The sequence below is a fragment of the Hyperolius riggenbachi genome, chromosome 6, assembly GCF_040937935.1.
Source record: "Hyperolius riggenbachi isolate aHypRig1 chromosome 6, aHypRig1.pri, whole genome shotgun sequence".
Taxonomy (NCBI): Eukaryota; Metazoa; Chordata; class Amphibia; order Anura; family Hyperoliidae; genus Hyperolius; species Hyperolius riggenbachi.
The window spans coordinates 30,226,143-30,241,116 of record NC_090651.1 but is presented as its reverse complement, the minus strand read 5'-3'; the positions used below and the strand labels follow the sequence as shown (position 1 = coordinate 30,241,116).

At 43.1% G+C, this 14,974-nt stretch overlaps 1 protein-coding gene across 1 annotated transcript in view; it reads left to right on the top strand.

The window, feature by feature from the left end:
• FAF1 (Fas associated factor 1) overlaps positions 1 to 12,684 on the top strand; it is a 354,104-nt gene extending 341,420 nt beyond the window's left edge. The window contains exon 19 of the mRNA XM_068239060.1: positions 9,912 to 12,684. Coding sequence (XP_068095161.1) covers positions 9,912 to 9,995 — 84 coding nt within the window. The 3' untranslated portion in view covers positions 9,996 to 12,684. The remainder of the gene's footprint in view (positions 1 to 9,911) is intronic.
• Positions 12,685 to 14,974: the final 2,290 nt, after the last annotated feature.

Below are 14,974 nucleotides of genomic sequence, written 5' to 3'. Positions count from 1 at the left end.
GGAGCTCCCAGGCCTGATGGAAGATATTCTCTCATGTTTCTGTTATTGACTTCTGGGATAGTCATAACATCAACTTCCATTTAAACACTGCTCTGTGTTTATTATATAAGTCTGCATCCTGACCCTGCATTGCAAGCATTCCAATATAATCATAAATGTTTCTGCTGTAATGAATCTTATCTGAGTCAGCCTGGCTCTATTCATATACAATCCCGGGGAGAAGGAAGCTTGTTATCTCCCCTCCCACTTTCCTGCTCTTCACTGATTGGCTGAGGGCAGTTCAGTGTTACACGAGGCTGAGAAGGGAAAATATACCTCACCTCTCTGCAGAAGCTGCTGAAATACGATTACTGGTATGCTGTGCTCATGTGTTTCACAAAGCAAGCTAGATATGACAGTGCAGTTTCTACAAAGAAAGAGAAATTCCGCACTATGTCCGTAGCAAAAAATAGTCCAAGTTTATTAAATCACGTTAAAAACCACACAGCCAGGTAACTGAATAGTTACCTGACTGTGCGGTTTTTAACCTGATTTATTAAAGTTAGACTATTTTTTGCTACGGACATAGTGCAGACTTTCTCTTTCTTTGCTGATGTACATGGGTCTGAGTCGCCTGATTCCAGCACTGTCCTAGCAGCATAGGTGGAGCGGAGTTCACCTTTCTTACAGTGCAGTTTCTAGGGGGGAAAAAAAAAAAGAGTAAGGGAGGAAATTACCTCAGGGTTGGCTTCAGTCAGAGGAAGTAATGATGGAAAAATGCCTGGAACAGATTTCTCTATAGTCACTATATAAAATTCACTAGGATACCCAAGCAGCTCGGGGTGACCCAAAAACCACTCGAAAGTATAGGGGACCAAAAAAGACCAAAAATCCCTCATACTAAAAAAGCAATGCTTAGTGTGGTTTGCCTTCTTAACAGAAGGTGTTTGCGATGATTCAGATTTAAATGCATAACTGTGGTTACCCACAATGCACCACTAATGAATATGCAAATTACCTCTGTGTCCCTGAAGCCAACCTTATGCTGGGAATACACGATGCGTTTTTGCGTTCGTTTTCGTTTTCGCTTTCGTTCGATTCTACTCTCGATTCACTGCTCGATTCTCCTCTCGATTCCTTATCTTTTCTTATCAATTACATTCACTTGAATGAGGAGAATCGAAACGAAAGTAGAATCGACCAGATCCAACAGGTTGGAATTTATCTATCGAACCCATCTATCTAAAGTAACAACTTAACGTGTATTCCCAGCATTACATCCAGAACTGCTGGTGTATAGCAAGCCTATAGCTTTACATTTTACAGAGCCACATTAACCCCACATGTAGACAGCCTGTTTTGGATTGTTGGTCCTTCTCAGTGCATGGCAGGGATTGATATGGCTCGATGGGAGAGGGCTTGGACCACAACCAAGATGTAAACCTAGTTCTGGTCCAATCCCAGTAAAAAAGACAACGCGTTTCATGGGACCTGGCCAATTCCTCAGGTCAATACAAGACAGTGGCTGAGCTGTGTATCTTCTTTTCAGAACGCCATTTGGAGATACAGCACACAACTCACACTGTCTCGTATTGACCTGAGGAAGCGGCCAGGTCCCATGAAACGCAGTGTCTTTTTATCAGTGTCTAACAATAAAAATATTAACCTCTTATCACGAGGTAAGAATGTTCCCATTATGTACCTCCACTCACTACATATTGTATCACAATTGGGGAGCCTTCTCCCATCTTACATTGTCTCCTCCCCCTTTCCGGTGTTTACCTCTGCAACTACATTCAGTGGTCCATTGTTTTTTCTGGAGCGCGACCCATGTTGACCCAACCCCAGTCATCATATCCGCGTGGTGACGGTCGTTCTCCACATGCCTGAAAATGTGGTTGCCTATAGCAACCCATGTTTGAGAGTTGTACTTGTTTCCCATTTCTCCGATATACTACACTATTGACGCTCCTGGTGCTCTTTTTGTCTCCTTTTGTTACCTGTACCTGGGTTTCCAAACCTGAAATTCATCTACCAGACCTCCCAGAATGCCCAACAAATAAGCAGTTCAGCCTCCCCTGCTAAAGAGGCCTTTTGAGTCCACCCCCACCCCGCGCGATGCTTTGTTCCAGTCACAGCACTGACGAGTTTGTTAGACGTTGTGCGCTCCACAGTTACTACGCGGTGAGGTAACTTGTGTGCCGGGAAAGTACAGTCAGCCATGTATTTGTTGATTAAAAGAAAGCACAGCTGTTTGTTGGCTTGCTGCTCCAACTGCTGCCTGATTGCTGCCTCTTTATTGTGCACTAATTGCTACCTGACAAGGCGTATGTTTTCGGCTTGTTGCTTTCCATGTGGAACAGCATTAATAAGACCTAATGAGACCTTGTAGTATCACCTGATACCTGAGAGACCCGCTGTGCTCCTTGTGGACCTCAGAATTGGTTACGAGTTGCTCTGCACGGATGTTAGACTTGCGTCCTCATGTTTTTACCTCAGAAATAAGTAGGAGTTTGTTGTGTTGCAGTTGCGAAGTTGTGCTGGGAAATCAGTGGTTGTGTACAGTTTATGGCGCCAGACTAACTGGAACTCACAGTGGGGAATTATTAAAGTGTTTGTAACCTTGCCGCTCAGGGTGATCTGTGTCTCTTTTGTAGCACACAGTGCGCCTCTTATATTAAAATAGAAAAATCACACAGCTGTCCCTTTATGGCATGTGTGGTTGCCTTGAACCTGATCTTTAGGTAGACCTCTTTAATACACAGGGCAGGTTTTCTGTAAGGACGTCATAGGCCAATGCCGCCTAGAGGAGTTGCTGCCAGTGGCGTATCTAGAGGGGTACAAGCGTGGCTCGTGCCATGTGCCCCTGTGCCTCCCCATCACTTGAACCTCGGATCCAGTTAATTCTGTTATTAAGGGAACATGGCTACTTAATTCATATATAAATACAGAGGGGCTGCAGCACACAACAGGAAAACAGTGACAGGGGCTCTTGGTTACGTTTTAACGCGTTTAAGCTCACCAACTGCGCCAAAGTGTCCCTGATCTGATGAGTCCTACTATAACCAGGCAAAAATGCTAGTTTTTATCAGTGTTCTAGTGGAAACCATGCCAAAAGCCCAAGGGTCAACTAAATGGGAGAAATTAATTTATATATGCAGGTCAAACGTGGCTATTTAATTATTTTATCTTGACGCACCTGGCTATTTAATTTGGTTACCACATCACATCATTGAATTAGCTGTAATGGTGAAAGGAAAGGTTAGTGTTAGGAGTGGAGAGAAGGAAGGTTAGTGTTAGGAGTCGAGGGGAAGGTTAGGACCGAAGTGGGAGGTTAGTGTTTGGTGTTTAAGAGGAGAAGGTTAGGGCTGGAGTAGGATAGTGTTAGATGTTAAGAGGGGAAGGTTAGTGTTAGAATAGAGTACAGAGAGGGAATAAGATGAGTTATTTCCCAAAAAAGTATAGATAGAGGTGAGGTTAGTGTTAGGTGTAAATAGAAGGGGTGTTAGGTTTAGAAAGGGTTAGGTTAGTGTTAGGTGTAGGTAGGGTTGATGTTAGTGTTAGGTGTAGGTAGGGTTGATGTTAGTGTTAGGTGTAGGTAGGGTTGATGTTAGTGTTAGGTGTAGGTAGGGTTGATGTTAGTGTTAGGTGTAGGTAGGGTTGAGGTTAGTGTTAGGTGTAAGTAGGGTAGTGATTAGTATTATAGGATAGGGAGGAGGGGAGTTAGCGTTAGAAAGCGATGGTAATAGTGCCACACAAATTCCCAACACTAATTCTTGGGGTATCTGAATATCATTCCTAATACTTAGACAATAGCGATCTGAATTTTTACATGGACACAAAAAATGACTGCCTGCACTGTGTAACAGGTCCACTTTAAATTCTGTTTAGGTACGCGAGCATTACTAATCTGACGTAGTGGCAATAAACTGTTTGCACACAGCAGATCGCAGCGCCTGGCAGTGCAGAAGGTTATGGGATGCTAATTAAGCGGCACGATGAGCCATATGAAGATGGGGAGGGGGGGCCGAGAGACGGGAGCCGCTAAAACAAAAGCGACAACAGCTCTGTTTGTTGACAGATGCAGCAGCCGCATATTCAGTAATTGGGTAATGGTGTAAACATTGGCAATTCGGCAAATCCCAGGGCGTATTGGGAACAGAAGGCAAGCTGAAATCAAGGGTATAAACAGTCCCGCCCCCTTTCACAACACCCACAATCCTCTGCCTGAAACTGTTCCTAAGATTTCCAAAGTGTAAAAGAGACAGAGAAAAGTCCAGCCTGAAATTATTATTACCGGGAAGCTTGGCTGAGCCGCGCTGCCTGTCTAATTAGCTGGTGCCCCATCTGGAGACCTTCGTTAGTGCGGCAGTCCCCGCTTCTGAAGGCAGCCGCGGCGGATCGAGGAGCGCCTTGTCTTGTCTCACCTTCCGTGCCACCTCTTGACAGCTGTTTCAACATGTAAGGTTAAGTTTAGCAGTTTGCTCATTTAACCACAAACCCACATAACACAACAAAGACAGACGAACGCGCTGATCGCTGCCGATCTGGATAATTAGGCTGGTTATTCCCAGGTTGGCGGAATTCTGCAGCTTTGTTTGCAAAAATTAATTTGACTTTTTGCGGAGGAGAAATTAGCTACATGTGACATGGAGCAATCGCCGCAGGACGTTCAAGGACTTCATTCAAGAACTCAGATTTGGAGATCAGGTGGTATGTGCGCTCCTCAACACAATTAATAAAGCTTCACAATGAAATGCAACTAAGTGGATCAAAAGTTCACAGTACAATACATTTAGGTGGATCGCTATACAATTGGGTGCGTATTGACACCCTGCAAAGTATGTAGCTGTTTCAGTACAGCGCTCAACACCAGCCTTGGTAAGTCTCAAATTCCCACAACACACTTCCTTGGCATAAATTACATGAACAAGAGTCCAGAGTCCACTCTGAAGTCTGCAATCTCAGGTCTCCAATACAGATAATAGGCATCACGCTCACCAGATTTGATGGCTGACTAGTTACGATCAGCATAGATAGCATATGATAGATGACATCTCACTTTCCTTTAGCCTTCTCCTTGTATGTTCCTCAGAATAGAAAACAGCAGTACATAGCATAATACTGTTTCAAAAGCGGGTACAACACACCTTCACCCATGCAAATGATCACCCGTGTGATATATGGCATATACACCTCAACCCCGGTGCATAAAATTGTTAAGGCTGCGGGCTCACCAGATCTGAATGCTGATCAAATGACAAACCAGCTCTCTGCACTTAACCACTTGCCGACCAATGGATTTTTCACTGATCGGTGCTGCGGGGGCTCTACAGCCCGCAGCACCGATCAGGAGTGCAGCAGGGCGATCAGACTACCCCCCTTTTTTCCCCACTAGGGGGATGTCCTGCTGGGGGGGTCTGATCGCCGCCGGCCATCTGCGTTTTGCGGGGGGGGCTTCTCAAAGCCCCCCTCCGCAGCCATTTCCGCCCTCTTCCTCCTTACCTCCCTCCCTGCCTCTCTCCGTAATGCGCAGGACGGAGTTCCGTCCTGCGCATTGAAGGATAGGCTTCAGCCTATCATATGCCGGCGATCCCCGGCCAATCAGAGGCCGGGGATCGCCGATCTGCCTTACGGCGCTGCTGCGCAGCAGCGCCGTATGATGTAAACAGCGGGGATTTCTTCCCCGCCTGTTTACATTTTGCCGGAGAGCTGCGATCGGCGGCTCTCCGGCTGTTCACGGAGACACTCTCCGTGAACTGACATGGAAAGGCCGCTCGATCGAGCGGCCGTTTCCATGGTAACCCGCAGACGACCAGTTTACGCCAATCGGCGTTAGCTGGTCGTCAAGAGGATAAACATTCAAGTCCTCTCCTCTGGCAGAATCTTCTCCCCAGTTTGTAGAAGACCAGCCCCACTGTCCTTGACTCCAGTTCAGTGTTCTCCTGGACATTCAGCAACACTTTGGAGTCAAGGACAGTGGGGCTGGTCTTCTACAAACTGGGGAGAAGATTCTGCCAGAGGAGAGGACTTGAATGTTTATGTGCAGAGAGCTGGTTTGTCATTTGATCAGCATTCAGATCTGGTGAGCCCGCAGCCTTAACAATTTTATGCACCGGGGTTGAGGTGTATATGCCATATATCACACGGGTGATCATTTGCATGGGTGAAGGTGTGTTGTACCCGCTTTTGAAACAGTATTATGCTATGTACTGCTGTTTTCTATTCTGAGGAACATACAAGGAGAAGGCTAAAGGAAAGTGAGATGTCATCTATCATATGCTATCTATGCTGATCGTAACTAGTCAGCCATCAAATCTGGTGAGCGTGATGCCTATTATCTGTATTGGAGACCTGAGATTGCAGACTTCAGAGTGGACTCTGGACTCTTGTTCATGTAATTTATGCCAAGGAAGTGTGTTGTGGGAACTTGAGACTTACCAAGGCTGGTGTTGAGCGCTGTACTGAAACAGCTACAAGAACTCAGATTTGTTTGAAAAATGGGGTCTGTTTTTTAATAAAATACTTTCTTAGTCGCCTGACATAAACAATGCAACATTCCTGCCCACAGTAGGGGCAGTTTATGGTTCCTATGGATTAGTCACGGTTTGTTTTGGGTGGCCGTTCCTTATGAGCTGAGCACCAGGGAGCGTATGTATTGCTACGCCGCCGGTGAGTTGGGCCCAGGGTGAGCCGAATGGCAGCTCTCCCTGTTGCCGCTCAAATGCCCGATGGCGTCAAATACTATTCCTACTTTGAGACTTGGTAACTCTGAGGGAGATGTAATTTGGGGTCTGTCGATCAACGGAACCCCGAATTAGCCTTGCGCGGGGTGTGCACTATAGCATCAGTGCAATAACGGTGCCCAGCTCAGGCGCACCAATAACCAAAATAAGCTGCTTCGTTTCAGGGAAGCCATTGCTGCTGCACTTTCCTGCTTCTCATTGGTGTTTTTTGGTGCAAAACAAACACACTCACACTCTCTGCTGACATTTAACCCTACGGTGATGCCTCCCTGATGCCTTAAAGATGCCCATACATCTAGTGATGTAGGCAGACCGACCATGAGACAGATCGGAGAGAGATCTGTTGGCTGCCCATACACCGCAGGCCAATGCCTGATTGATTTTAGCATGACATTTCTCAGGAATTGGTTTCACACCACCACCGATTCTGCCTGGCTGCCCCCCAAGCATGAGCATTGTGAATCTTGCCAATCCAGCTGTGCCGACTCTTCTATTGTCTCTCCCAAGCGCCACGTCACATCAAGCCAACACCTCGTGGTGGTGCAAACAGCACGTGGCGCGTGTGATGTCACACGTGCCTGATGGCGCTCAGGGGAGACCGCGGAGGAGACCAGGAGACACCGCAGCTGGACAGGTAAGATTTGCAGTGCACAACACTACGAGGATATTTACATTTTGGTGGACAGCAGCCAGGAGTCCGTCACATTTGTCCGCCCTAAAATCAGTTGAATCGTCAATTAGCCATGCTTGTTGGCATGCGGATGGCCAATCAGGCCACATCATTGGTAGATATGGCCAGCTTTAGCCAGCCACCTGCTTCCCACCCACACACACACCCCCAGATGTTAAGCCATTGTGAATAGGGATGATACATTTTTATGCTAATATATGCATCTTAAAAAATTTTACCTGTCAGCGCTCCTCCCTTTCTTTTTCCAATAACTTAATCACTACTAATCACAGCGTAATGATCTATATCTTGTTTTTCTTGCCACCAATTAGGCTTTCTTTGGGAGTTACAGTATGCCAAGAATTATTTTTTCCTAAATGCATTTTAACATGAATAATAAGAAAAAAAAATTATAAAATGCATTATTTTTCAGTTTTTGACCATTATAGTGTTAATAAAACATTCTACTGTGGATAAAAGCCACACATTTTATGTGCCCTTTTGTCCCGGTTATTGCAGCGTTCAAAAAATGTCCCTAGTACAATGTATGGCGCCAATATTTCATTTGGAAATAAAGGTGCATTTTTTCAGTTTTGCGTCCATCACTAATTACAAGCCCATAAATTAAAAATTAATAGTTATATACTGCCTTGACATAAATGTTTAAAAAGTTCAGTCCCTAAGGTAACTACTTATATATATTTTTTTTAATATAATTTTTTCCCCCCTTTTATAAATAAAAAAAGAAGTTTGGGTATTATGGGAGGGTGTGGGAGGGAAATAGTTAATTATATCAGTCAAGTGTGGGGATTTTTATTAAATAAAAAGCAATTTTGGTGCAATATACTATTTGGCCACAAGATATCCTCAGTCGTCATTTCCGATTCACGTACGTAAGCACGTGAATCGGCAGTAATCCGTGGCTGTGTAACACAGGAAGATACAATGAATGCTGGCGTCTCGTAGACGCTGGTATTCATTGAATCGGGGACTTAGATTTATGAATGGGACCTGCGGTCCCATTCATTAACTTCCCCTATAAGCAGCGGTAACGGCGGTGCACACGCGAACGGGAGCGATCGGCGGCTGCATGCCGCTGCAGACTTGTTTTCACGGCCCTGGTGCATCCTGTCTTTTTTCCAGGGCCGTGAATGTACTGCACGTCATGCAGTAAGTAGTTAAACCTAGGTGGGGCGTGATTGGTCCATTTTCAAGCTGCATATATTTGCATGAAAATGTACATAATCCTGCATGAACTCGGAAATATTTGCATCTCATTGATCTGTAACTGTAACAAAGAATCTAAGCCTCCCCATTAATGTATGGCTAAACGTTTAGAGCAGAGACGAAGTTCAGAGATGAGCTCCACTCTAAAGCAGTAGTATAGGCTGTGAGCATTTGGGCATCACAGAGCTCCTGGCAATGATACCTTACTGGGTTTCATACTTAGAGAGCAGTATATAGGCATGGTCAATGAGATACAAGTAATTCCAAGTTGATGTGGAATTTTTCGTTTTCCTATGCAAATGTAAGCAGCTTGTAAATGGACCAATCGAATCCCACCTTGGCCTCGATTCATAAAAGTGAGTGCAGCAGCTCAGAGATGGGCGGGAAATTACCGCTAGCAGTTAATGAGGGTTTTTCAGTGAATTCATTAAAAAAAATTCCAAGTGCGAGGTGATTGCGATAGCAGTCGGTAAGTGTGCGGTGTGGTGCGGAAAGCTGTCAGTATAATTTGTAATTTGCCAAGTGCGGTAGTTTGCCGCTGACTTCCTAATGACAAGGTGCATGCTGGTTAGAAGTGGGCAGTTTTAGACACACGTGACTCATTTTTTACAAAGTATAAATTATTATTATATTTTTATATATATATATATATATATATATATATATATATATATATATATATATTCTTATAAATTATCTAACTCTGTACGATTTCTAAAAACCTGGATGATATTACAACCACCCTTCCTCCTCTGTATCCTTAAAAAATTCCATAACATTAAAATGAAAGGGTTCTATTTGTCACCTAAAATGCCACTGTGTAGAGCAAACTCGCCAGGTCTTTGTTGGCGATAACCACATGTTGTTTATCGCTTCTTTAATCCCCCTTTTTATTTCATGAATACACTTCATTCAGTTTACCGACACAAACAATGTTTGCATTACTGCACTATTACCGCATGCGGTAAAACGTGCGTTAAATTTTATGAATCCACTATCAACAACTTACCATGTGGTATTTTACCGCTTGGCCGATAACGCATGCGGTAATGCTTTATAAATCGAGGCCCTTGACTTCATTCGATTGGCACAATTTCAAGCTCTGTATATTTGCATAGAAAAGTTGCATAATTCAGCATCAACTCAAAGTTATTTGAAACTCATTGATCATCCCTAGTAGCGTGCTCGGTTAGGCTGTCTGACATAGTTGAGATTGCAGTTGAGTAGTTCTGTGTCATTGCTTAGTTGTTAGAAAAAAAATCATTTATTTTTCGATTGCTGTTTTGCAGATCACCCAGTTGGACCCCAGCAGATCTCTCATGGAACTTAAGTTGTACCCTCAGGAAACACTTTTCCTGGAAGCCAAGGAATAAAACGTCTACAAAGCGGACTGTGACAACAGTGGATGAGGTTCTGCATTATGGGATGAGGGGAACGCTCCTCTGTCACCTCCCTGGGCCTGCAGTGCTGCCGCACCGCCAGGACTAGAGAGCCTCACTGACAACCACGATGGAGAGACTTCCACCTGAGCAGTACACCACCTCAAATATCAAACACACATTGCCTGTCATCCAACTTCTGATCGGATGAGTGCACTATCTCAACACCAAAGGTGGTTCTGTTAGAGAGGGTCTGTCTTACGAAATGTCTTATCCACCAATCAGTTTGCAGGAAGCTTGAAAAATTTCTGATATTCTTGATTTTCTAAGCCGTCACTTTTCAGAGCTGCATTTTCCCATAGAAATAATTGGCTTCAGTCTCAGCTGGTCTGTGATGTCCACTATAAGACCTTCTATCCTATCTGCCTCTCTGTATCCCTAAACCTATTCATGTTTTTTTCCCATAAATATGACATGCAGCTTTTCTTTTCCTTGTAATTTGCTTTTGAATATCTCTAAAAACAGCCGTTTCTGTGACTTGAGTCATAGAGTGAGCTAAAGTGGAAGTTTAGTAGGTGTTTTTGCAGTTCCAGCTGTGTTAATGAAGAGCAAATGCTTAGAACCAGATCTGGCTAGTCATTCTTCTCTCCAGCTCGCTCTTTTGTCTCTGAACTTCACAGTCAAACAGCCTCTCTCTTCGTAACTGACTCGTTCCAGGGAACTGACTAGACTTGTTCCAGGGAACTGACCAGAGAAGATTTGAGGAATGTTAAAATGTTTGTAGCTAATAAATCGGCAGTACAATTTTAAAATTGTAATTTTGATGCCATGGCCAGTCCTGTCGATCATCCTTTAGTTTTCGTGAAATCTCTCATCGCTTCCTGCCATCTCTCCCCTGCTATAAGCCTTGCTTTTAACATTAGTCTCACTACCACTCCCCTACCATGATATAGCTGCACCGTATTCATTGCTGGAGTTTGAAATGCCCCATAGGAGGAATGGCCAGACATGGGCTGCTTTGGTCACGCTGATGGTTGACCAATCATTTCTAGGGAAATTAGTAGCTGTGGATATAGCGGACTCTGTTTAATAGGGTCATTGGAAAACTTCATACTTTCACCAACATGATGGATGAGACATTTCAAGAAATGACAGATCTTCTTGAAATATCGCCCAATTGCTGAAAGGGGGTTGATGTGTTCTCCATAATGATGCTGATTATCTGTATTCCCTTCTGTTGTCTACCTAATCATCCAAAACAATGGAGGATGCATGCTTTAAAAGAATTAGATGTTCACCTAAATTGACAGTTATACCATGTAAGGATTTCGGTGCATTGTCACTTGCTGTGCTCATTGGAGATGCCTCCTGTAATATGTATTCACTGCCTAAAAAAAGAAGGGTCGAAAGTTACTAAAGACCGTCTTTACCTGCCACCTCAGAGGTCTTCTGCTGCTTCAGTGGGCTCATCATGGGCACCTAATGTACATAGGGTGCCTGGTGGGTACACAATAACAGCAGAATATGACCAAGAAGAACGTATATGCTCATGATTACTGGTAGCCATAACTTAACCATGCTGAAGAACGGCTACTCTTGAATCTCGGTGAGAAATATTGTATGAAGTCTAGATGCCTGGCAGAGGACCTTATGACTAGATATCCATTGACCAGTCTCTATGCTTGTGTCAACTTTAGAAAAAAAATCAAAAATTCCTGCCTTTGTTTACCACCTGTCTGCTGCACAGAAAGTGACGGAAAATCCATAAAACGGGCGTAAACGATAAATGACTTGGCCAAGATCATCGTTTATGCCCACTCCATTATAAACAGGAAGAAAAATTGCTTGGGTTCCATTCTGAACTACCAATGACGAGACAGGACAACATTACTTTGGCCTATAATTCTCCTTTGAAAAGCAAACTTATGAAAATGGCGGGAGGCTTAATCTTAACGTGCTTAAACCTTGTTCATCATATTACGGACTCCACAAGTTGTACGTTGTACCGTTGTACTGTACGTGCTTGGGTCCCGGAAAGTGCAGATACTCAGCATCACTGTACTGTGAAGTTTATCCCCTTACTGCAACTGTTTTGTTCCCCCCAATACACAAACCAGCTTCACGAACGATTGTAATAATTTTAAACTTTTTGTTTTGTTTTGGAAAAAGTACGGACAACCAACAAAAACCTCCCGTTAGAAATTTGGACTTGACTTGGTCTTGTTTCGTAGGATTAATCTGCAAAGTTCTGTGCTCACAGCAACCAGTCAGATTGCATGTTCCATTTCTTCGAATACCATGAACGGTAATCTTCTTGCTGCGGACCACAAGATTAGCAGATTAGCACCTTTCACAAAAAAATAGCACATCAGAAACGTAAAGAATTCAGTGTTGAGTAGAGGTTTCCCCCGTTGGGTTACCAGTATTACGGCTTTTATTCACGTTGCCTGATACTTCGAAGAGATGTGAGGGTTTATTTGAAGAATATATTTTGTTCGAAATGCTAGTTTTATTTATTTCTGATTTCATCTTTTGGTTCCAAACCTCGTTCATGTTTTTTAAAAAAGAAAAATTGTTTTTTTTTTAGGCTGGGGAGGTGAGGGTGAGTTTCTTTGCAGTGCGTGCCTCTTAAGTATATGCATGATGTGAATATTTATCTCTGAATAAACAGACCAACACCAGATTTATTGAAATCTTCCCAATATTTCACAGCGGTTCCATTTTACAACCAATGAGGATATTCAGTTGTGATCTCTAAAGAGTACCTGTGGTAAAGATGCCAAGCGGACACATTGAGGTATAAATGAACGTTTTTTGAGAAAGGAACCGCAGATATCGCTGAGATGAGGTTCTGACAGCAATATGGCTGCATCCATTGCGCATGGACAACATGCTTCCTCTTCTCTGGATTTAAATGTGGCCACACAGCATACAAATTTTTTAAAAGATCTTTTCAGTTCAAAAATTGCAATCAATTTTTTTGGACTGATTGTAACATTTCAAAAATCTGACCAGTGTACCATACACGTGTCCAATTTTTCACCATATATGAAAAGATTGAAATTTCAGAAAAAAATTGCTTGAGTTTGTACAGCAAGTAATTGACAATCTACCCAGCACCATTCAATTTTCATAAAAATTGATCAGAAAAATCCAACACTCCCGATCTTCTTTTATGTAATAATAACTGGAAATTCGATCAGATTTCTCTAGAACGAATTAAAAAAAAAAAAAGTTTGATTTTTCAGGGCAACTGAACATTTTTATCGAAGTGCCATAAAATTTGATTATTTTATTGTATGGTGGGTGGCCACCTTAAGAGTGTAATGTATACATGACAAGTCTATGACGATGAGACCTGTTTCTCTTGTCCATCAACATTTTGAAGAAAAAGTTGGTGAATGTGTGGAAATTGGCTTCTAAAACATAATTTGACCTTCAGCTAAGTAAAAGTAATAAGAACGGTATTACATATTAGCATACAATGTATTTACATTGCCATCTATTTACCAGGTACATTTTAAGGTATTAGGCTTGTAGGCGAGACCTCTAAGATTAATGGTGCCTTGAAAAAGACTGGCTGGGATGTTTTTTCCCCGACAACGTTCTCAATTGTAAGTCTATGTTGGACCTCAGTATAGCCTCAGTCTGCAGTCAGAAGAATATCAGTACCATTAAAAATACTTCTAGATGTAGATCTGTGCTAGGGAAGTCAGTGTACATTTGATAAAGGTGCCCATTTAAAAAGGCCACAGGGATAGCGTTAGTAGAAAATCATTACATTTACCACTATTCTACGATCTCATGCATATAGTAAAATATCGGTAATATTTATAGATATTTTACTATTACCTAAACTCTTTCTTTACTCTCACACAGAGCCCTCCATTGGTGTTACCTAACCTTGACTTTTAAACTCCCCATGGGCACCTAATCTTATTAATCTCCCCCATACCCCTGGGGACACCTAACCTTGTCCCCCTTGGCGCCTAGCCTTAACACTTCCTGAACACCTTACCTTAACCTTGTTTAGCGGGCGCCCTTTTCAACAGGATGTATCTTGTGTCCTTTTCAAATGGTCTGGGGAGGGGTACCTTACATTGTTCAGGCAGATGACAAGGACCTGAAGGTGGTGGCTAAATATATCCAGACAATGCTCAATGCCGCCTTTGTTCATTCTACTTCACCATACATACTTTAAGATAAACCAATCCGCAACCCAATCCCCCGCCCCACACCCAACACTTGCCTCTGAAAAGCCACAAAACGCTCAAACCTCCCAATAAATTCGACCCTCAAATGTCCTCCAATACCTCTTTGAGCCCTCACCACTACCGTGCAGAACATGCATTTGAAGCATATGGGAGGGAACAGTATACAGTGGAAGAACGTCCGCAAAGTTGTAGGTACTTCTCTGGATAAAGTTGATCCTCAAATGTCCTCCGATACCTCTTTAATCCTCCACCACTACCGTGCAGAACATGTATTTGAAGGAATGGGAGGGAACAGTATACGTTGGAAGCATGTTCACAAAGTTATAGGCACTGCTTTGGATGCCGGCATCAGTCCTCACATCTCCTCAGCAGATTCTGACTTCTTGTGAGAGCCGTTAAGATGTAGTAGCGTGTGTGTGAGGAGTCAGAAGCTGCAGGGAAGCTGGAAGGACAGCTGTTGGAACCTGAAGAGGTAGATATAACTTAAATGCGCACTCTGCACCCCCACACTCTTCCAGTGCACACTCTCCATAAGGTGTTTGAGGGACGACAGAAGCAGAATTTCAAACACGACCCTTGGATAAGCCAACCACCTCACAACTTTTAACCCATTTTTAGGTACAAAAAAATGTTGGCTTATTTGTTAATATTTTCAGTATTTCTGTATAGCGAATACTTTTCTTTAATTTCTTTACAGAGTATGTTGAACAATTTATATAGCACTTCCTGTAATTTTTTGATAGTCACACACTGATGTCT